The 23,785-nt window shown below is 23.5% G+C and overlaps 3 protein-coding genes across 5 annotated transcripts in view; 2 read left to right on the top strand and 1 right to left on the bottom strand.

The window, feature by feature from the left end:
• The window catches only part of LOC129616151 (germinal center kinase 1), a 69,114-nt gene extending 61,276 nt beyond the window's left edge, over positions 1-7,838 (top strand). For 2 of the 3 annotated variants that reach the window (XM_055531643.1, XM_055531638.1), the window contains exons 5-10: positions 3,589-4,098; positions 4,165-4,310; positions 4,398-4,977; positions 5,042-5,374; positions 5,467-5,654; positions 7,212-7,838. In XM_055531643.1, coding sequence (XP_055387618.1) covers positions 3,589-4,098; positions 4,165-4,310; positions 4,398-4,977; positions 5,042-5,374; positions 5,467-5,654; positions 7,212-7,224 — 1,770 coding nt within the window. In that variant the 3' untranslated portion in view covers positions 7,225-7,838. Of the gene's footprint in view, positions 1-3,588; positions 4,099-4,164; positions 4,311-4,397; positions 4,978-5,041; positions 5,375-5,466; positions 5,692-7,211 lie in introns of those variants that run through there. The other variant, XM_055531649.1, reaches the window with a different exon arrangement.
• An 8,135-nt stretch (positions 7,839-15,973) lies between these two features.
• Positions 15,974-18,602, bottom strand: LOC129615664 (ATP-dependent RNA helicase DHX33). Its single transcript, XM_055530991.1, has 4 exons — positions 17,542-18,602; positions 17,031-17,417; positions 16,574-16,972; positions 15,974-16,508 (listed from the first exon to the last, which is right to left on the bottom strand). The coding sequence occupies exons 1-4, from the start codon at positions 18,535-18,537 to the stop codon at positions 16,104-16,106; spliced, it is 2,187 nt and encodes a 728-aa protein (XP_055386966.1). The 5' UTR covers positions 18,538-18,602; the 3' UTR covers positions 15,974-16,103.
• Positions 18,603-19,003: 401 nt separating this feature from the next.
• LOC129615133 (trifunctional enzyme subunit alpha, mitochondrial) lies at positions 19,004-22,545 on the top strand. Its single transcript, XM_055530212.1, has 7 exons — positions 19,004-19,233; positions 19,664-20,367; positions 20,447-20,587; positions 20,763-21,455; positions 21,515-21,591; positions 21,646-21,781; positions 21,850-22,545. The coding sequence occupies exons 1-7, from the start codon at positions 19,158-19,160 to the stop codon at positions 22,351-22,353; spliced, it is 2,331 nt and encodes a 776-aa protein (XP_055386187.1). The 5' UTR covers positions 19,004-19,157; the 3' UTR covers positions 22,354-22,545.
• The last annotated feature ends 1,240 nt before the right edge of the window (positions 22,546-23,785 follow it).

Genomic DNA, 23,785 nt, shown 5'->3' with positions numbered 1-23,785 from the left:
TTACATAAGATAATAAAAGACACTCGTTTCAATTATATTAAAATAAAACTGAAGAAGAATAATATGCCATAAATAGCCTTATTATAATTACAATTACCATAATATGCAAATTAACAGTATGATTGATTTTGGAAATATTAAGATTTTTCATATTAAAAATTTAATAATTTAAATTGTAAATTATACATATAAAATATGTATATGTAACATAATATTTGAGCATTTAGCAAAGTCAAGCACCATCAAACATCACGTCAACGCGATGTTGAAAAACAATGCCCCGATTTTTATTAGGTTAGGTTAGTTAACGTGGACTCTCGAAGAGTACACTTGAGCTCATTCTAGTACTGCCGGATCTCTTCTTTTCCGCTCCTCATTTGAACTAGCCCGTCGGAGAAATATCAGATTCATTGTACATGCTCCGATTTAAGATTTTAATAAATTTTTTATTGATTTTTAAAATATAATTAAAATTATTTAAAATTTTTTCAAAATTTTGGAAATTTTAATTTAAAAACTTTGTTTTTTATACAACTTTTAATTCAACAAGTTGATTACCATTCCTCAAATTAATTTGTATTAGTGAAAATTTAAAAATTAATAAAAAATATTAATTTTACTTAATACTGCTGGAAACAAAAAGGTGTACAAGAGAAAAAAGTCCGTCGTATATTTTTAAAAAAAATATTTTCAATTCTTTCCTCCTCCATTTCCCGACACAATAATTTTCATATTGACGCAAATAGTTTTTCCTTTTTGCTTTATGAAAAATTTACACTCATCCTGCTTCATTTTTTTGTTTTTCCCGGCCCATGTTGTCCATTTTCTAAGTCCATTTATTATTTCAATTTTTAACACGAAAATGGATTTTTCATAATTCACGCCACTAACTAACAAAGTTAGAAGAAATTCATTTACTTTTATGATATTTTTGTTGACAGTGATGTTTTGTGAAATACGACGTTTCGTAGGCGCTTTAAAAAAAATCAAAATAATTTTTTTTTTTTTGGAAAATGTTATAATAATATTTTTGCTAAAATTTTTTTTATTCGTCGATTTGCATATACATTATAAGTTTTTAATTACAAAATTTTATTCAGTACAACATTGGATTCAGTGTACTCGTATTATACAAATTTAAGAATTTGGTGAAGAATTCGTCATGATTTCTTGCAAAACAGATGTCGTTAAAAGCTTAAATTATTTATCGGTGTTTTTATATATTGGTAGAGTTTCATTGATAAATGTGTCTTTAATAAACTTAATCACTCATGAGATCAGCACATGCATAAAATAAATAAAATATGTAATCAATTTCAGGAATTTTTTTGACAAAATGTCAAAATTATGTCAGATTTTCAATACTAATTTGAAATTTACGGTCATTAAGAAAAATGCTGTAAACGTTGAAAGACGTGTATCATGGTCTTTTAACGTTTACTTCTTTAAATGACATTTCCAATTTAAAATTGTCATAAGTCTACTAATATTAAACTAAAAACAAATAAAAATTTTCATAAAAACTTTTCAATATTCTCTAACTTTTAAATTTTCTATAACTAAAATGTCTATATAAGTAATAACTAAATGTAAACATCTGTTATTGATTTTCTTTTTGTTATGAACATTTATAATTCTATTTAAAGCAAAATTACATATACAACAACATATGTACAGTATTTTGTAGACATTCATATACACAATATATTTACATAAATACATGTAAATGAAAACTATTTATTTTGAATGGCAAAAGTTAACATGTAACAGCTGAAATCAAAAAAAAAATTCATTAAAACGAAAACAGAAAATTTTCTGTACAAAATGATGTTGATGGATAATGATGATAGTGTTATTAAAATTACTAATTATCTCTTTAATTAGGTATAGAGAATTTGAAAAAATTTATGAAAATATTTGAATGATAATTTCTTTATGTAATTAAAAATCATTTTAAAAATATTTTGTATTTTCCATAATTATTTTAAAATTTGTTTTTAATTCTATCTCCATAAATACAGTCGAACACCCAAATTTGCAATACGCACTATATTATGCGTCTATAATATGCCTCTCTTCCCACGTATGCCTTTTTTCCACGTATACCTCTCTTTCCACGTATTCTCTTCTAACGTAGGCTTCTATTTCCATGTATGCCTCTCTTTCCACGTATGCCTCTCTTCTAACGTATACTCGTATCTCTCTTCCCACGTATGCTTCTATATTGTATATGTTTAACTTCTGATCATCAATCATTAAAGAATATCATTGATTACTCACTAAAATTTATTTATAAATAAAAAAATATTTGCTCATAAACCCAGACTGTTGTTTATTCCATATTAATATGTTATAATAAATAATAATGCTTTCTTCGACCTTCATAAATATGCAATGATATTATTTAGCAATAACTAAGAACAAAAAAAAAATATAAATCTTAAGAAATTAATATTTTAACTTTGTCGTAATATCGTAAAATTTGTTTTACAAAATACCGACAACCGTTTCTTCGAACAACAAACTTTTATAATATATTCGATTGTCATGGAAAACCACATGAAAGTGATTGATTTTAATTTATTTCTTTTATTTTTATTTAAATACTTATTTATACATAAAATTGTCTATGTTTCAACAGCATTCGACATGTAAGGGATATGTCTATTTGCATTTAAATGAAATCCAGAAAAAGCAAAACTCATTCTTTAAAAAATGAAAAATTTTCTATTCATATTTTCTTTTGTCCTTCTAATTCTCAAAGAACGTTTAATATTTGTGTTTTTCCTTTGAAAAATTATATTGCGAATAAATAATGATATTTTTCTTCTTCAGTATATTTACACAATTACATATACATACATTCATATTTATAAGTCGTACAACCTTGTTCTAAGAATTTATATATTTAATAGTGTTTTGGTCAAGGTTAAAATAATGTAAAAATAATAATAAACGTTATTAACCTTTAAAAAAAAGATAGAAATGTGAAGGATATAATGTAGAAATTTTTGAAAACAATTGTATTTTTAATGGATCCACATACGATTTTTATTGACATGAGTTAAATTGAAAAAAAAGTAGACAATTTCACGTAAATTTTGAAGAGTAAAAGTTCACACGTGTCACATAAATTCTCTAATATTTATTTTTTGAATTTTCTCTTTTTAATATATTTGCCGATTAGAGCGCTTCACCGAGAATGTTTGACGTTCTCTCACTTTTAGATAAATATTATTTCTCTTCGAATGCAATTACTTGAAATATTTCATTTCATTGTCAGATTATAAATTACGGAAACTATTTGGTATCTTATGTGATACGATATTGCATAATAAAAAGTAGGAAAGATCTAAATTACGTTAGCATTTCTAATGATTCCCCGGTAAAAAAAATCCGATTCTGAATTAAAATTTAAACTGTGAGACCAATTTTTATATGATTGTTTCAGGCATTATTTCAATTTCAACAGAAGATTAAATTTATCTCACCTAAGCATAATGTAAAAATATTTCCAATAGTTTTTATTTTACAATCATTTTTATTATATATACAATTCAAAACAAAATTTTTTATTTGCTTTTATAGGGAACAAAACTTTGGATTATTATGGAATATTTGGGTGGTGGTTCAGCTTTAGATCTTATGAAAGCAGGTTCATTTGAAGAAATGCATATCGCCATAATATTACGTGAAGTTTTAAAAGGTTTAGATTATTTACATTCAGAACGTAAATTACATCGAGATATTAAAGCGGCGAATGTACTTTTAAGTGAAATGGGTGATGTTAAATTAGCCGATTTTGGTGTTGCTGGCCAACTCACTAATACAACTTCAAAACGTAACACATTTGTTGGTACTCCATTTTGGATGGCACCAGAAGTCATAAAACAATCAATGTATGATTCAAAAGCTGATATATGGTCATTAGGTATAACGGCAATTGAATTAGCCAAAGGTGAACCACCAAATTCAGAATTACATCCGATGCGTGTACTATTCTTAATACCGAAAAATAATCCACCTCAATTGACTGGAAATTATACGAAACCATTTAAGGATTTTGTTGAAGCGTGCCTAAATAAAGATCCCGAAAATGTAAACGTTTTAAATTTTTTGTTGTATTTTAAATTTTGTATTTGAATTTTTTATTTACAATTTTAGAGACCGACAGCTAAAGAACTATTAAAATTTCCATTTATTAAAAAAGCAAAGAAGAATTCTTATTTAATTGATTTAATTGATCGATATAAGAAATGGAAATTACAAAGAGGTGAAGAAAGTGAAACCGAATCCGAAAATTCTGACTCGTAAGTTTAGATAATATTTATATAAAATGTAGAAAATTTTTGCTTTTTCCATTATGATAATTTTTTTTATTTTGAATGTATTTAAAGAGAGGAATCTAAACCAGATAGTGATATGGATGAACCATGGATAATGACCGTTAAAGGAATGCATTATAATAATTTTACAAATAATAAATCAACAGCTGCATCAGTTCTTGATCATCATTCGGAAATATTCTGTTCAACGAATACAAAACAACCACAAATTCAACATCAAAATGGTTCAACTAGTATAATTCAACCTGGTATTAATAATCCTAATATAGGACAACAACAGCAGCAACAACAACAGCAGCAGCAACAGCAACAGCCTTCTCATGGTAGAGATACTAATTTAAATCATTATAAATTATCAACAAGTAGTGGGCAACTTGAAAAATCACCATCCAGTAATACATTAGTTGGTAGTCCACAATCTCCAACTCATAAAGAGATGCCTTCGCAAATAATATCATCATCGGGTAGTAGCACTTCCGTTGTATTGGACAATAACTCTTTAAGTCGAAAGGAACAAATATTACGTGATAAAGATAGAGATAAGGAATTATTATTAGAGCAGCAAAGAGACTTACATCAAGATGATAGAGAACGGGAAAAGGAGACAAGAGACAATAGAACATCAAAAGATGTAATTTAAAAATTATTATTAAAACCCAACTTAATAACCTAATTGAAAATAATTTAATTTGTAGTTTACTCACTTGGACCTTAGAAATACTGAATTATCAGAAGAAAAACGTTCAAGTTTATTAAGACGTGATAAAGAGCATCATCAAACACAAATAGTGCAATCTCCACAATCGCCAACAATTGCGTCATCATCGTCTGCGAATAGATCATCGATGTCTCCAACATCATCAGTGACAGCGACATCTAGCCATAATGGAAACTCTTCAAGTGGTAACTCAATGTCATCACATAATTATGGTAATCAATTATCACCGAGTAGCAAAGATGCTTCCAATCGAATTGCTCAGACAAATAGTCCGTGCCTCAATAATTTTATTTTTCCAATTCTGTCGGAGGTAATTTTCTAAATTTATATACACCAAAATTTTTAAAAATTAATAAAATTATTTCAAATATTAATTACTTTTTATTTTTATTTTGATTGCAGCTTAAACGTAAATACTATTATTCATCTAATTCAAGTCCTGTGGATGTAGTTGAATTAAAAACTGCTTTTGAGTTAGCTGAAAGAGCCAGTCCTGGAATTAGCGATCTATTAATAAAAGAAATTATACATAAATTAGTTCCTGGATTTTCAGAAACACGAATAAATACGCTTATGGATAGAGTAATGCGGTAGGTCAGTTTGTAATACGAAAAAAAAGAATAAAAGGTGATGGTTTCTTCCAATTTATTATATTAAAAATTATTAATATTTACTTCTTAATTATTTTGTCAATTTTATGTTTAAATTTATGTTAACTTTATAATTAAAATAATTCTGTTAATATTTTTGTTAAATTCTTAGAATTTTAATGTTGTATTTGGCCCTTTATAATTTGGTTTATTTTGTGTTTTTAAAGTAATATACGCTATCATTATCATTATTTTAAGCCATATGTAACATTTAATAAAATTTCAAGGCCTTATAACCTCTAAACTTAGTTATTAATCAAAATAGAAAAAAAATTTAATCCAATTTATTTCTAATATTGTAAAAATGATAATTCTATTTTTTGTTTAATGTGCACAAACATTGTTTAAATTTGATTACAAAATATTATTTTAATTTCATCGTTATTGTAATTCTCTCATTTTTTTAAATAAATCATTTTTGTATTTTTACTACTTTTTAAACGGCGTTTTAAGTTTAATGCTTTAAATTTTTTACATTTAATAAATATTATTATATTATAGGTATATAGTTTAAAATTATAAAAAAAATTTGTTCTTAAACATTAAAAATTCATTAAATCATAAAAAAATGAGAAAACTCGTAAAAATTTAACGATTTAAGACATGTAATTTTTAATAACTAAATTTATATTGAACAGGGTTGGTGACTTTTAAAACACCTTTTTAAAAAATCAATTCATTTTGAATAGGTTTGGTTGACCTTTAAAATAAAAAAAATACAATTTAATTACTAACATATTTTTTACTGACACTTTTAAAAATGAAATAACTAAACTATTTTATTGCTTACTTAGTCGTGTACTAAAATAATTAGAAAATCTAATAATAAAGTTATAAACTCTTATGTCATTTACAATTTAGATTGCTTTATTTTTCAAAAACCAAAATCAATTTAGATTTTTTTTTTGCTCCTAGTTTTTTTTGTGCTACTTAGTTCATTTGATTGTTGCATTTGTAAAACGAAATGTTTTTTTTTTTGCATATTCTTCCTTCTTTCTTTTTTAAACCAATTTAATTCAGCATTCAAAACGGAGCAATTTAAATTATTAAAGAAATTAAAGCCAACAATTCGAGCTTAAAACAATCCAAGAATTCTCTATGAATTTTCCAAAAAGAAAGAAAAACCAATTTATCTCAAAAACAATACTAAAAAGTTCAGTATTTTTAGACAACCAAGATACATATATCAACTTATCTAAATTTCAGATTTATTCCCATAAGCCCTTAGCCTCCAATTCCACATTAGTTTTGATGAGTTTTCAGGCTTTTAAGCAATATGCTATTTACGCTTTTCGATATCCTAGTATTTTTTTTTTCTCTAATGAATTTTTAATAAAAAATAGATATTTAAATTTTGTTAATTTAGGTTTAATTTTCTGCTTTTTCCTTCTTTTTCTTTTAATTTATTTTATTTAAATAAAAGTTTTTGCTTCACCAATTTATTTCTTTAAAAAAAAATTTACTAACAATAGCAACTTTTATTTTCTATCGTTTCAGAAATAAAAAATAATTTACAACTTTAAAAAAAAAAAAAAACAAAAATTATTCAAAACTAAAAGTATATGATACAAAAAAAATATAGAAATAAATGTTATATAAATTTAATAAATAAAAAATAAATAAAATAAATAAAAATTTCACCACTGTACTATCAAACATTACGGTCAGCTCAACACGATCAATTTTACAATTCAACACAACATAACAATAAATTGAAAAAGAAAAAAACAAAAAAAATTAATAAATCATAAAGAAAAAAAAAAATACAAAAAAAAAAAATTTAAAAAATAGTTTTAGAAAAAAAAATCAATTTTTAGACAAAAACAAAAACAAAAAATGTTATTTAAAACTGAAATTCTTAACAAAATATATGAAAATTTTAAATAAAAGACAAAACAGACAAAAAAAAAATTTAACAAAACAGTTGCAAAATAAATTTGAAAAGAAAAACAAATAAAAAAAGCTTAAAATTAGAGGAAATAGAAAAAAATTAAAAAATTTCAATTTAAAAATTTTTAGACAAAACACAGCAATATAAAATAAATTCTCGTTTATATACATTATATGTACATAATATGCATATATATATACATATATAATATATATATATATATATATATATATATATATTTGTTTATTTATTTATTTAATTATTTGTCATTTGTTAATTTTCAATAGTGTAATCGATATTATCAAATGTCAGTCGATAACAATTATTGCATCTGAGTGTCACCAACAACCTGCAATCAATAATTTATTCTAAAAATTATTTTGTATATCAACTTTCGACAACTGCCTTAACCAGAAATAATTTTTGTTTTGAATATTTCTAGAACTAATTAGATAAAATTAAAATTATAAAAATACAAAAAAAAAAATTTTTTAATTAACATTATTAATTACGTGACATTTGTTTTTTGTTTTGCACTATCAGTTACGGTATAAATGTAAATATCCTGTTGATAACATTAATTTGATCATTGAAGTTGTTATAATGCTTTTGTTAATTGCAATATTGATTAAGATGCAAAAGATTTCAACGTGTATTTTACATTATCGATTACACCCAATTAAATCAATCCTTTTGTTTGTCTCAGTTTTGTAAACGTACAATTGAATAAATAATTTTGATAATGAAAATATTTCTTAAATACTTTTTTATAATTTTGCAAAAATTTATTATTTGAATTTAAAAATTAATTTTTTTTTATTTATTAATGATTTATAAAAAATATGACCCTTAATTTTAAATAAATATTGTATTATTCATAAATTTTAAGATTTTGAATATTTTTTTAAATGAAAATTTTAAATATAATTTTTATTACTTCTATTATTCTATACGAGTAGTAATTGGTAATAAATAATTTAATTTAAATCAAAAATTTCTTTTATTCTAAATATATTGAAATGAACAATTTGAAATAAATAATAAATAAATAAATAAATTAATGTGTACAATTTCTATATGTATATATATATATATATATATATATATATATATATATATATATATATTTGTAATATATCAATTTGATTTAAACTTAATTTAAAGTTTTATTTCATTTCCATAGTTTTAAATTTTTTAGATAGTCGTCAGTCACTGTATTACTTACATGAGTTAAAAAAATGTTAATATATTTTTTTTTTCTATTTTTAAATAAAATTGTCTTACGGTTCTTCTAATATTTTTTTTATTAAATTAATTGTGAATTGCAATAAATTTGAACTATAAGCATACCATATTCTCGAAAAAAATAAAATAAAAAAAAAAATAAAACAAGAAATTGTAATATATTATTATTTATTTTTTTAATGCAATCGAAATATTTATAATTTTATTAAAAAATAAATGTATTGTTAAAATTTTTATAAAAATGTTTTGATATAATTAAAACTCAAAAATAATTCATTTAAATAATAGAAAAATTAATTGAAAAACTAAATTGTAAAATTTTCAAAAAAAAAAAAAAATAATTAATTAAATATTTTTGTTTTAAGATTTTTCTTTATTCAAAAAAAAAAAAAAAATTTTTTTTAGATGGTTTATTTTGAAAGTGATCTGGGGTCCACTTCAAATAAAATTGAAATATTGCCCCGTTTGAAGTTTAAAGTAATCAAGTAAATATCCTATAACCAAATGGTATATCCTATTCAGCAAAATATTAATTTCAGCTTCAATTATTGAGAATATTATTTCTTTGGAAATAGAAGAGATGGACTTTAGGTCACTTTTAAAACAAACCATACAAAAATAATCTGTAATATTTATATTATGACAAAAAACAACAAAAATTATTTTATTAAAAATTTTCAATATTAATAACATTTTTTTCTTTTTTTTTTTCCACAAAAAAAAAATGTACACTTATATATTATTTATATTTTTTAAAAATTAATTGGAATTATTTAAAAAAAAAAATTTAATATTATTTCATCACAAAATTAAAAAAATAACAATAAAATAAATTGAAAATACAATTATTAAAAAATTTATTAAATCAACACAAATTTATGTACATTAATTTAAAATTAAATATTAAACTATGCAATAAATAAATAAATAAATATGTACATAAAAAAAAAAATAAATATTTTACAAATTTAATAAAATAATTATTTTAATTTTAAATAAAAAAAAAACAAATTATTTGAATAGTTTATGTCTTATTTTACACACCTATTGTATAAAACATTTGTAATCGATATGAAAACATAAAAATAAGTTAATATTAAACAAAAAAAATTATTAAAAAAATAATAATATAATTTAAATAGTATAAAAAAAAATATAAATTGTTTTCCTTGTTTTTTTCAATAAATTTTACAAATTTTATTTTAGTTTAAATATAATTGTAATTGTAATATGTAATTTTTTTTTTTTTTGGTATTAATTTTAATTAATTATAAATTGTATGTATTTTTTTTTTAATTTTTAGTTTCGTTATTCATTGTTGTTTTCCTCACTATTTAATATAAATAAAAAAATAAAATATAGAAAAAAAAAATTAATACTTAATTATATAAAAGTGCATATAATAAAAATAAAAATTTTTGTTGCGCTTAAAATTTAATTATTTTCACAATAGAAAATTAAAAGCAGAAGCAAAATTTATTATATTTAATAAATTAAATTCAAATTACATTATTATTATTATTATTATTAAAATTATTATTTACAATACTATAATTTTATTATAATAATTAATTAAAATTTTTATTTTATTGATTTAGAACAAGATGTTATTATTTTTTTTTTTTATAATTAATTATTTTGTTTAATGATAATATTAAATCCATTATTTTATGTAAAAATTAAAAATATGAGTTTGTTTTTTTTGTCTTTGTGAAAAGAAAAATAATTAATTAATTGTGCTGCTATTTTAATTTTTTATTTATTTTTTTTTTGTAATATGTACAGAAATATATTATGAGATGGTGAATATATAGTTTGGATTTGTTTTGTGAAAATTAAAATTTTTTTTTTTCCAATTTTTTAATAATATTTTAAAATAATCTTAAACAATCTGTTATTCGTATAATTTGACGTGGATGGGTTGTTCCTCATAAATTTTGTAATTTTGTTAATAAAATTTAATTCAAAATTTTAAATTCTATATTGAAAATAATGGTTTTTCAATAATACTAGTTCAAGAGCTCCAATTAGTTCAAGTGGAGCGACTAATAGAAGAGGAGTGGGTATTTTTTTAAAATACCATTTTATTTTAATTTAGAATACTTTTTAATAAATTTTTTCATGCAGTCAATTAAATCCTAATTTAATTTTAATAAAATTAATTTAATCTTATTTGCCAAAATGATCAATTAATGTTTTAAATTTTGTATTTGAAATATATTTTTTTTGTTTTGTGAATTTTTATTATTTTTCAATGCTATTTAAAAAAAAAAATATTAGAAAAAATATTCGAATACAATTATTAAATTGAATTCTACACTTATAACAATTGAATAATAGACCTATAACAATTTAAAAAAATCTATTTAATTCAGAAATTATTAATAATTGATATTAGATTATTTCTTATTTATAAATTTTGGCATCTTACTGAAATTGCATTATAAAGTTTAATAACGCAGTAAATTATTTTTTTTATTTCTACTTTAAAGTTTTATATTGACTTCTAATGGATTTGACTTTTTAACAAATTTAAGAAATTCCCAAAAAATATTTTAATTAAACTTAAATTTAATTTTAAATATTTAATCAGTATGAAATTTTTCTTTTCATTTATTTTACATAAAATAATGGTGAAAATTATAAAAAAAAACACAACATTGGTTTATATACGTCTATTTTTTTTTTGTTTTGTTAATTTATAATATAAAAAATAAAACTCTTCTTCTTTTATTTTTCTTTATTTTTCTTATATATTTTTTTTTAGCATTCTAGAAATAATTAATTAAAAATTTCATACGAGAATATAAAATATGATTATCTATTTTTTAAATAAAAATAAAATAAAATTAAAAAATAAAAACAGGATTAAAATCAAGAGAGAAAAACACTTAAAAATACTTAATTTAAAATGTATTTTAATAATTAATTAATTTAATAAATAAAAATAATAATTAGTGTATTAATACATTTATACATACTTTTAATAATAAAACAAAAAATATCTAATTAATAGCCAAGGATTTTAGAGTTCCATTAATGTAGCATTAATTAGAATTCCATTTTTTTTAAATTTTTATAATTAAATTATTTTTCAAAAATTTTATTAAATTAAAATATTAAAATAAAATAATTTTGACTAAGATTGCTTTTCTCTTATACATAGTGCCTATTATGCCCATCAGATGACTCTGAATTATTAAACTGTCAATAAAAAATTTTTAAAAATTTCTTGTAGTTCAAACAAATCCGAGCAATTTAATAATAAGCAATAATTAATAATTTAAAAATAAAATAATTTTTCTTTTTTACTTTGAAAAATAAATTATTTTATTAACGGTAACTTCAAAAAACCTTCTCTAAACTCTAATTATTTTTATTTTACTAATTTTCTTTAAATAAATCAAAGTTACTTATTATTTTTAGTACCATTGAATAGTTATTGTAAGAAAAATTTTCTCAATAGAAATTGAAATCACAATAGAAATTTTCATAAACGAAATACATACTGCAAAAGCATAAATGTAAAACGTAATATTACACAAAAAAATAACGTCATGGATATTCTATTTATTTTCAACTATTCTATAAAATCAAAATAGTTCATAGTTAATTGCGCTACTCATATCTAATATATATTTCGTTTTATTGGGAAAAATTAGCCATATTTGTTATACATTTGATTAGCAAAATTTGTTTATGAACACAAATCAAATGCAGTTTTCAAAATACTGCTTGACGTTTATGAAAACGCCTAAATATATTTTACACTACTTATAATTTTTAATAATTCAACTATTTGATTTATTAATTTTCACGAATTTGCTTTATAAATATATTTAATGGCTCTTCTTATTGGCATTAAAAATATTAAGTATGTATAAATGATCATTCACTTTATTAAAAATAATTTAAAAAAATTCAATAACGCTAATAAAATTATTTCAAATTTAAAAAATTAAAAAAATATTTTTAATAACAAATTAAAATGAAAAATGCTGTGAAGTATGAAAAGAAATTTTTAGTCTATTTAGAATGACTGTTTTTAAACAAAAAAAAAATAAAATTAAATTAAAAATGAATTTTTCATTTACAAAAAAAATTGTTTATTATATTTTTATAAATTTTTAATTTGTATAATGAAAATAATAAAACAAAATTAAAAAAAAAAATTAAAAATTTAATTAAATAATATTATAAAAAAAATAATTATTTTTTTTTTCGGTTTTTGTATGTTTAAGTAGCGAAAATACAGAAAAGAAGAAGAAATATGGTAAGCGAAAAATAAAACAAGGACAATTTAATTAAAAACAAAAAAAAAAATTAATAAAAATGTTATTTCATTTTAATTAAATTATATAATTTTAATAAATAATAAAGAAAAACAAAATAAAATATGAATAATTAATAATAATTATAATAATATAAAAAAGAAAAATTAAATATTATTTTTAGGAAAAAATTAATTGATTGTATAATTATATAAAATAAATAGATGAAGAAAAAAAATTAAATAAACAAAAACAAAAAAAATTGAAAAGCATTGCAAAAAAAAGAAAATACTTTTATTATTAATTTTCATTTATATAAAAAAAAATATAAATATAAATTTATAAATATATATATATACTCAATATGTATATTTGTATATGTATAGACAAATATGTATATACAATTTATATTAAATAAATGAGAAAAATCGAGTTGAAAAACATGATTTAAAAAATAAATAAAAAAAAAAAACAAAAATAATAAATAAAAATTGTTGAAACTTAAATTATACAAAAAGCAAGAGACTTTTATTTAAGGCGTGACGTGATCGTCGTGTATCTCCGCTATATTACTCACCAAGTGAGAGAAGTAAATGGCTGGCTATCCAAATTTTATAACCTAATTAAGTTCTCTCGAAAGTAAACTGAGAATGATCAAAATTTTTCAATTTATTCAAGACTTTGATTGATAATATTATTTGTAAATTTTTTGGAGTTCTTCGGAATCATCAAGTCGGAGTTAAGTGTACGATTTTGTCAAAATCTAGAAAAATTTTGGATACACAATTTGAAAAATATTTCAGTGTTAATAATATCGCAAACTCAACATCAAATAAATTCTGAGCATAACATATTGTCAATTTTTTTTTTTTTTGTTGATATTTTCGAAGATAATGTCAGATCAGATCAGATACAATGTGTCTGATACGTCGTAGATGCAATTCTGAAGATACTCTTAATTACATACATAGTATAAGAGTTAAGGTGTGATTTTTAAATTTAAATTTTTCTGATTTCTATGAACTATGAAATAATGAATAATATTAAATAATTAAATTCAAAAAGATATTAAAGAATTTTTACAAATATGTACAATAAAATTATGTAATGTAATTTTTGAGTGTTAAGAATTTTTTCGTTCTTGTAAAAATTTTTAAAAAATTTAATCATAATTAATTCATTTTGTTTTTAAAGCTTTTAAAGTTCAGATAATAATATGAGAATACAAAAATCCTATTAAAAAAATGTGTAATTCAATTGGAAAAATAACAAAAAATAAAAGGTTGTTGATTTTTTTCAAAAATAGAAAAATTAAAAAATTTTAAATTGGCCTCAAATCGTGTTCATTTTGGCTCAATTATGGCCAATTTTGTATAGTGGCTCAATTATAACTATCCGCCATTACAAATTATTGGGTTTATTTTGATAGTAAGGTGGTGGTTTAGAAGAAATTGCTCCAACCCGTCTGTAGGTATTTAATAATAGAAATTTTAACCTTTTTCCAGATAATTTGAAAATAATTCCAAAATTTCACGCGTTTTTAAATGAAAGTTTTATATAATCACTTACCAGATTTAAATTACTTATTCTTCCAAGATAAATTATCAATTTTTCAGCTGTACATACATATGTGTTATATTAAAAAATATTGAAAGTATAAAGTTGAAAACTAGATTCTTAAGCTTTAATTATAACTCGGTAACTTGTCATTCATAATTTAAATTAAAAAAAGAATAAGTAAATTGGAAAAAAAACAGTATGTGTTTTATAGTGTTGTCGTTTCTCTAAAGTGCTAGCCTAAATTTATGCAAAAAAAAATGTAAAAATAATACGCATTTGACTTAGAATTTAAGAAAGTGTATACTCGTGAATGCATATCAATATTTTCGTCAAATATTAATAATTTGCTCGTTCAAAATAAACAAATTACATAAGTATTTGGAATTAGAACTTCTTATATCCGATCTGTAATTTTCATATTATTCGAAATTTAATAAATGTAATATTGATTATTTTATTTTTCCATACTGTACATTTTTTAACATTTTGTTTAATGCAGGATAGTTTGGAACAGATTTCAATTGATCTAAATAACAAATCATTGCAGCATGCTTTCTTTCATTAAAAAAAAAAAATTAGTAAGTATAAACCAATATAAAAATTTAAAGTGATGATATTTCAGAATACGGTCATATATTTAAGATTTTCAGTATCATATTACACATGTAATTTATAAAATATAAAATAAATTCATGCACAAAAAAAAATTTATAAACATTGTTAAATTGTCGATATGATGAAGAAACGTTTTCATGTTCAACTAAGACAATCATTTGCTAACAATGTCAAAAAAAATGAACTAAAAAGCTATTATAGTAACTAGATACAAAGTCTTTCATTACCTCATAGTCTTTGGTTGAATATAATTGACAAATTTTTTACATGAATTTTATTTACAGATTTGTTTTATTATTAATGAAAGCTTAATTTGCATTAATCAGCTTATCATTATATCAATGAAAATTTTACATAAAAATTATTTAAATATTAATATACTCTAATTTTATTTCTTTTTCATTTTATTATTTATAAAAATTACATTATCGAACTTAACGAAATATTTAAAAAACAAGAATCAAATATTTTAAATAATAATTTGTTTTTTTTTTTTTTTTTGACAATATTTTCTTTTGATTCTAAATTAAATTTTACATTGATTTCTTTTTTTTTTCTTTTGTATTATGTTATTTAGTAACTTAATATTATTTTACACTAAATAAATTTTTAATGCTCATTTTTTTTTTTGCATATATAAATTCATATTTATATATATATATACATGTAAATATTATTTGAAATGCATTTTGTTATTATTTCAATATTTCTAATTAATAAAATCAGTACGTAAAAATCTAAGAACTTAAAAAAAAATACTAAATTATATTTTATAATTACAATAATTGCTTATACTATAAATCTTTATTAGTTAAAAGATTTTTGTATTCTACTTAAAAATGGATAATTAGGTACAACTTCTTCAATCCATTCAGGTTCAATGGCAGTTACTAGTCTTAGGAAATTTTTATCAGTTGTTACGATTTCATTATATATTACATAATTTGATTTTGATTTTCCACTTAGGATACTTGATGGATGAACCTTTGCACGCTGCCGACTAGATAATGTTAAGTAACAATTGTCCCTTTGCTGAAATTCTGCTATATTACTAAATAAACCGGATAATAAACATTTTCGAACTTTATCGAAATTCTGACCACAACTGGTAATTTTTAGCTCACATCTGTTACATATTTCTTCAAGTTGAGTGCGTACATCACGAGCATAAAGAAGATTTCTACAGTTAAGAAAATTATCGGTACACCAAAGCTAAAAATAAATTTTTCATTGAATGTAAAATATATTTTTTAATACCAAAAAAAAAAAAAAATTACCCGAATTTTTTCAATTTTTGAAAATGCTTTATATATATTTAACAAAGTTAAATGATCACCAGATTTTGATTCAAATTTTGCATGCGCTAAGGCGGCTTGATCTCTTCTTTCATTATTTGGCTTAATAAGAACATTTTCACCTGACATTATTGAAACCAGGCTTAACATTTCTTCTAAACAATCAAACTCCGGCGCATTTAATAATAATTTGCTAAATTTCGGATCCAATGGAAATAATACCATTTTTTTACCTAAATTAGTCAGTTCTGCATTATTAATGCTTTTAATAGCACCTAAGGCAACAAGTTGTTTAAAAGCGCTGTTTACAATATCGGGAGGGGGTTTGTCTAGAAAGTCAAATGTTCTACAATCTACACCCATTGCCAATAATTGAAGAACCTAAAATAGTTAAGTAAATAGCTTAAAATATGAATTTAAATTAAAGACCAATGCATACAGTTGAACTGATATTACTGCGTAAAATTTCTGGTTTTGTCATGAGTTCAAAATCTTCCATTTCACTTTTTGTATATGTACGATAACAAGTACCTTCTGATTCACGTCCTGCTCGACCACATCTTTGCCAACTTTGAGCTTGTGATATTCTAACTACTTTTAAGGAATCCATACCAGTTATAGGATCATAAACTCTTCTCTTTACATACCCACTATCAATTACATATCTTATTCCTGGTATTGTTATTGACGTTTCAGCAACATTTGTTGCTAGAATAACTTTTCGCGTATTTGGTCCAGTTGATATAAAGCATTCTAATTGTTTATTTTGAGGCATTTGTGAATATAGTGAAAATACTCTTAATGTTGGAGCATTTAATTCATTATACTGTAATTGAAGATTATTTTGTATTAGGAATTTTTTTTTTTTTGGCTATTTTTAAACAAATACAGAGTAAAAAAAATTTCAACTTACAATATATTGATATCTGTAGAATGACTACTATTCTTACCTTTACTATTGATCTAATTTGTACTGCCATGGCTTCGATTTCTTCTTGACCAGTTAAAAAAACTAAAATATCATGATTGGGGGGTGCTTCACGATGAATTTGGAAGAGCGTTACTAAACACGACTGAACATAGTCCTTTTGAGGTTCCTTAGCATGCATAACCTTAACCGGAAATGTTCTTCCTTCAAGATACATACCTTTCACACCGTAGTATTTCCCAAAATGATCAATATCCATTGTTGCTGATGTTATTATTATTTTCAACGGGTATATTCCTTTTGTTTTTCTTAATTTTTGAGCTTCTTTTACTATACCAAATAACACATCAGTATTTATTGTTCTTTCATGAGCTTCGTCTAGCATGATAACACTATAGTTTTGTAACAACCTATCATTAATTGCTTCTCGTAATAATATCCCATCCGTCATAAAGCGAATTTTTGTTTGCTTTGACGAACAATCTTCAAAACGTACCGTATAACCAACTAAATCACCTAGTTTACAACTTTTTTCCTGTGATACTCTTTTGGCGATAGTTATTGCTGCTACTCTTCTCGGTTGTGTAACAACAATCTGTCCTTTATTAAAATGTCCAGACTCATACAGGTACTGTGGTATTTGTGTAGTTTTTCCAGATCCGGTTTCTCCCATCAAAAGCACTGTATCGCTTTTCATAACTTCAAAAACAATTCGCTGCTTACATAAAAATACTGGTAAACTTTGACGTTGCTTAATTATATTTATAGCTACTGGCACATGCTGATTGTTTCCGGACTTTTGCTGACCAGTATTAGTTTCATTTACGTGTTTCTTAGAACTAGATGGGCTTGAATCATTTTGACCACCATTAACATAAGTCACGTTGTTCTTAACTTTTTTTGGCGATTTTTCAAGAGGTATGGTACCATTTTTCCTTTTTAGAGTGAATCCGTTAAAAATACCATTAGTTAGTTTTGTTGTATTTGACTTTTCTACTATAACGTATTTAGAATCCATTATAACAAAAGTTTATATTAATTTAAAAAACCACATAATAAATCAAAATTTATAAAATTAGTAAACACGAGTACGATAATCAAAAAATTGATTTGTCAAATATTTGCTTTAAATGCCAAAAATGTTTTAGTTTAAGAGTTGCCAGATTTTTTATAACCCGAGATGTTTTTTGGGAATGATTTTTACTTAGTTTATAGGTGTAGATGCCAGAGAGAATTTCAAAATTTTCCTTTATTCGCCAATATTTATATTTTGACATTACATAAAGAAATTTTTTTAAGTTAATTAAGAATTTCTCGAATTTATAATTTTAAAAAAAATTGCGGAAAAAAATTTGCATTGAAATATGGGACTATAATAAAGAGTCAAGTGTCAAAGTTTTACAGAGCTAATACATGTTTATTGGGAAAAAAAATTTACATCGAATAAATGTACTTGGTGTACTTGACTAGTTGAATAATTGGCAAGCAAATGTAGTGCAAGCAAAACGGGTTGGCGAGATTGAGTTTTTTCATCCCGGCGAAAATAACTTTAATATAAATTTATTTTGCATTTATTTTCTTTATTTGTTTTAAGTATTAAATTCCCATTAACCTAATTTGTTTACACATTCTGTTGAAATGTCTGCATCAAGGATATTGAGTGTTTTTAATCTAGCTGCAAAAAGTTCATTGATTGGAATTAAATATAGCAAAGGTGAGGCATGATTTGAGTACATACCATAAAATCTTAGATTTTTTAGACTACCTACCCTATTCTTGACAATTAAGACTTAATAAATGTTAAGATTACAAAATAACTTACGCTATATTCCGTAAAATCTTTCCGATGTAAACTTGTTTTATAATCATTTTAGACAGTAAAATGGACTTTGGCCTTACCTATTTTTGACACATTGATAATAAAAATGAGAAAACTTTCTATAATTACATACATACATATGTATGTACTTTCTTCTGTTGATCTTCTACTTATTAATGTTATCAGATCGAAAAAAAATAAAAGACAACATTCAAATAAATAAATGTCAATATTCATAAAGACTTTGTGGACCATTTCGCCCAAAATATTTTAATATATACAGTTATAATGAAATTATAATTACTAAAAATAAATCTTATTATAGCACCCACATTAAATTTGGTGAGAACTATGGCGGCAGTGGCAGCTAAAAAACACACTTCGACGAAAATTGTAGACGGTGTTTTAGTTGTAACATTGGATTCTCCAAATGCGAAAGTTAATTCACTTGGTGAAGAAATAAGTGCTGAATTTCAAGAAATATTAAAAGAATTGGAAACTAACTCTCAAGTTACATCAGCTGTTTTGATTTCTGCAAAGCCAGGCTGCTTCATTGCTGGAGCTGATATTGGAATGCTTGAAAATTGCAAAACGGCTCAAGAGGCAACCAAAATATCACACGATGCACAAATTATGTTTAATAGGCTCGAAAGATCAAGAAAACCTGTTGTGGCGGCAATAAATGGTGTTTGTTTAGGCGGAGGTTTAGAATTAGCAATGGCATGTCATTACAGAATTGCTACAAAAGATAGAAAAACAAGTTTAGGACTTCCAGAAGTAATGCTAGGTTTACTGCCAGGAGGTGGAGGAACCCAGCGTTTACCAAAGTTAACATCAATCCCAACGTCTTTAGATTTAGCTCTTACAGGGAAACAAGTTAAAGCAGACCGCGCCAAAAAGTTAGGGTTAGTTGATTTACTAGTTAGTCCATTGGGTCCTGGCATATTACCAGCTGAACAAAATACTATTCAGTATTTGGAAAAAGTCGCTATTCAAACAGCTAAGGATTTAGCAGCAGGAAAATTGAAGGTAAACATTGTGAGATTGTAAATAATGTGGTTATTGCTAATTTGTTATAAATGTGCATGTTCTAAATGTATTTCCTTAGGTTGATCGCCAAAAAAGCGGTTTAATGAATAACGTTATGGAATTCGCTTTTGGAATTAATTGGGTTAAAGATAAAGTATTTGGAAAAGCTCGTGAACAAGTTATGAAAATGTCGGGAGGACTGTATCCAGCACCTTTAAAAGTAAGCATGAAAGAAAATTTTGAAATTTGTTTAATTAAACATAAGTGCATAAGAATGTGCTTTTATATTAATGCATCACATAACTATATTAACGCATTATGATAGTTAGATGGGAATTGTTTTTTTGAACATTTGAAAATGTTTAAAAAAAGTTTTAAATTCGTTTAATTTTTAGATAATCGAAGTAATTCGAACTGGTATAGATAAAGGTCCTGATGCCGGTTATGAGGCAGAGAGTAAAGGATTTGGAGAGTTGTCAGCAACACCAGAGTCTAAAGGACTAATAAGTTTATTCCGTGGTCAAACAGAATGCAAGAAGAATCGTTTCGGGAAACCACAAGTGGAAACAAAGGCAATTGGTGTATTAGGGGCTGGATTAATGGGCGCTGGAATTGTGCAAGTAAGCATAGATAAGGGATATAAAGTTGCAATGAAAGATACAAATGACGCAGGTCTTTCACGTGGTATTACACAAATTCAAAAAGGTTTAGAAAACTCAATCAAAAGAAAACGAATCACTAGTTTGGAACGTGACAAGATAATGACGAACTTAATTCCAACACTTAAATACGCAGATTTTAAGGATGCTGATATGGTAATTGAGGCAGTATTTGAAGACATTAATATTAAGCATAAAGTAATAAAAGAAATTGAAGAAGTAGTTCCTAATCACTGCATAATTGCAACAAATACTAGCGCTATTCCAATCACCAAAATTGCAGCAGGCAGTAAACGACCAGAAAAAGTAATTGGAATGCATTATTTTTCACCAGTAGATAAAATGCAACTTCTTGAAATTATTACTCATCCAGGAACATCACAGGACACGACTGCGGCAGCAGTTGCTGTAGGATTAAAACAAGGAAAGGTATAAATTTGACAAGTTTGGAACAATAATTATTTTTAATCAATGAGTATCACTTTCAGGTTGTTATTACAGTAGGAGATGGTCCTGGTTTTTATACTACCAGAATTTTGTCAACTATGCTTTCTGAAGCTATTAGGTTTGTATGAAATCAATAAATTATCTTTAACTTACCTATTTTTCGATTCGATAGATTGTTGCAAGAAGGAGTAGACCCCAAGGACTTAGATAAAATGACAAAGAAATTCGGTTTCCCAGTTGGAGCAGCTACTTTAGCTGATGAAGTTGGAATTGATGTGGGGGCACATATTTCAGTTGATTTGGCTAAAGTATAATTTAATTTTATAAAATATTTAACAAATATTGAGTATTTTTTTACGTTTTTAATGATATATAGGCTTTTGGTGATAGATTTTCTGGAGGTAATTTAGCTGTAATGCAGGATTTAGTCAAAGCTGGATTTATGGGCCGTAAATCTGGTAAAGGTGTATTTATATATGAAGGTCAAAGTAAAGGAAGTCGTCCTGTAAATGAGGAAGCCTTACAAATTCTTAAGCAAAAATATGCCTTAACATCAAAAGGTGCTAATTCAGTTGAAGATATGCAATTGCGTATGGTATCTCGTTTTGTGAATGAAGCTGTACTATGTTTAGAAGAAAAAATACTTCATAGTCCATTAGAAGGTGACGTTGGTGCTGTATTTGGTCTTGGTTTCCCACCATTTTCAGGTGGGCCATTCAGATGGGTAGATCAATATGGTGCAGCGAAACTTGTTGATAAAATGAACTCATATGCTGATTTATATGGAGCACCATTTAAGGCAGCACAAACGTTAGTTGATATGGCTAAAGATCCATCTAAGAAATTCCATAAACCAGCTGGAACTTCAGCGAAATTATAAGTCTGCAAAAAAATTCTTAATACTAGACGTCAAGTGCAAAAACTATTGAGTTTTTTTTATATAGTTTGTTTTTTTTTTATATTGTATTTACTACCTTTTAATAAACTTTTTGGAAAAAGAGAAATTAATCAATAATGTTTTAGATTTCTATTTATTTTTAAGAGAAAATAAATTTTCTATTTAAAACTATTATTATAGTGATTTATTTACATTAATTCTTGCATTTATTCACTAAAATTTAAAAATACTTAATTAGGTTTAGAACTTCACATTTTCATAAAGTGCAGTAACATTTAACTACTCAAAGTTTAGTTCCGGTAATACTAGAGCAAATAATAATATCTTTACAAATAAAAATATCTAGACAAGTAATATTGAATTAATATAATCAAAATAAAATCAATGACATTTTTAATAAATAAGGTTCATTACCTACCATTAATTTTGAATACATAATCAATTTCCACTTTAAATCAACCTAAACATTGTAATTCCGGGATAAAAGATTATTTTTTTCATCCATTTCAATTTTAACGGAAAAGCTCATCATTTTACATTTAGGAAAGCTTATTTTTAAATTTTTTGCTCATAATAATAACAAAAATAAGAAAATTGAATAGAAAGAATAAAACTTTCCTTTTTCCATCATTTTCCAATAATTCAATTTTATCCTATTATTTTAGTATTAACGTAGCTCTTCTATTAATAACATCGTTAATTAAATTAAATAACGGTTAAAATCTGCATTTCAATAACGGTTCCTGGTTAATTTTCTCAATATACATACAAATTTTTTAATACATACATATATACAGTATAGGAAAATTCAAAATTGCATCTACATAAGTGGTTTTATTTTTTAAGTTTAATCCATGCTGAAGAATATTTTTATAATTATGATTAAATATAATAAAGACCATTATTTAAAAAATCAATTTAATATTAATTTAATATTACAATTATTATTTTTAATATTTTTAAAAATACAATTAATTAATACTTCAGTTATATTAACAACATGTTGTCCACATAATTTAGAATTAAATAAAGTGATAAGTGGTTATAAGAATTTTGAATTAGACAAATATATATGTTCGAATCGTTCAATATATTTTGGAATCAGTGGAGACTCCGGCGGAATTGATAATAATGAAAATATAACAACAGATGATTATAAAAATCCATCATTTACATTTACAAATACATATTATATAAATGGTAGTAATATAATTGATACAAATAATATTAATATACCAAATTGTGAAAAATATAATTTAATAAAAATAACAAATGATAAACCAATAATTAAAATACCAATAAATAGTTGTATTTCACATTATTTAAATGGAACATATATATTATATTGTGAGAAATTATTAGAAGATTCATCATCTTATATAACAGCAAATATAATAAAAAAATGTTGTCCATT

The sequence above is a fragment of the Condylostylus longicornis genome, unplaced genomic scaffold (genome assembly GCF_029603195.1).
Source record: "Condylostylus longicornis isolate FDR11 unplaced genomic scaffold, ASM2960319v2 ptg000005l, whole genome shotgun sequence".
Classification (NCBI taxonomy): domain Eukaryota; kingdom Metazoa; phylum Arthropoda; class Insecta; order Diptera; family Dolichopodidae; genus Condylostylus; species Condylostylus longicornis.
Note: the sequence above shows the minus strand (reverse complement) of the source record. Positions and strands in the feature narration are given on the sequence as shown.

Coding starts and splice junctions, on each gene's coding strand:
- LOC129615133 (XM_055530212.1), top strand. CDS start 19,158: ATGTCTGCATCAAGGATATTGAGTGTTTTTAATCTAGCTGCAAAAAGT. Junction 20,368..20,446: donor TAGCAGCAGGAAAATTGAAG/GTAAACATTGTG, acceptor GTATTTCCTTAG/GTTGATCGCCAAAAAAGCGG. Junction 21,782..21,849: donor TTTCAGTTGATTTGGCTAAA/GTATAATTTAAT, acceptor AATGATATATAG/GCTTTTGGTGATAGATTTTC.
- LOC129615664 (XM_055530991.1), bottom strand. CDS start 18,537: ATGGATTCTAAATACGTTATAGTAGAAAAGTCAAATACAACAAAACTA. Junction 17,418..17,541: donor AAATTAGATCAATAGTAAAG/GTAAGAATAGTA, acceptor CTTCAATTACAG/TATAATGAATTAAATGCTCC. Junction 16,509..16,573: donor CAAAAATTGAAAAAATTCGG/GTAATTTTTTTT, acceptor ATTTATTTTTAG/CTTTGGTGTACCGATAATTT.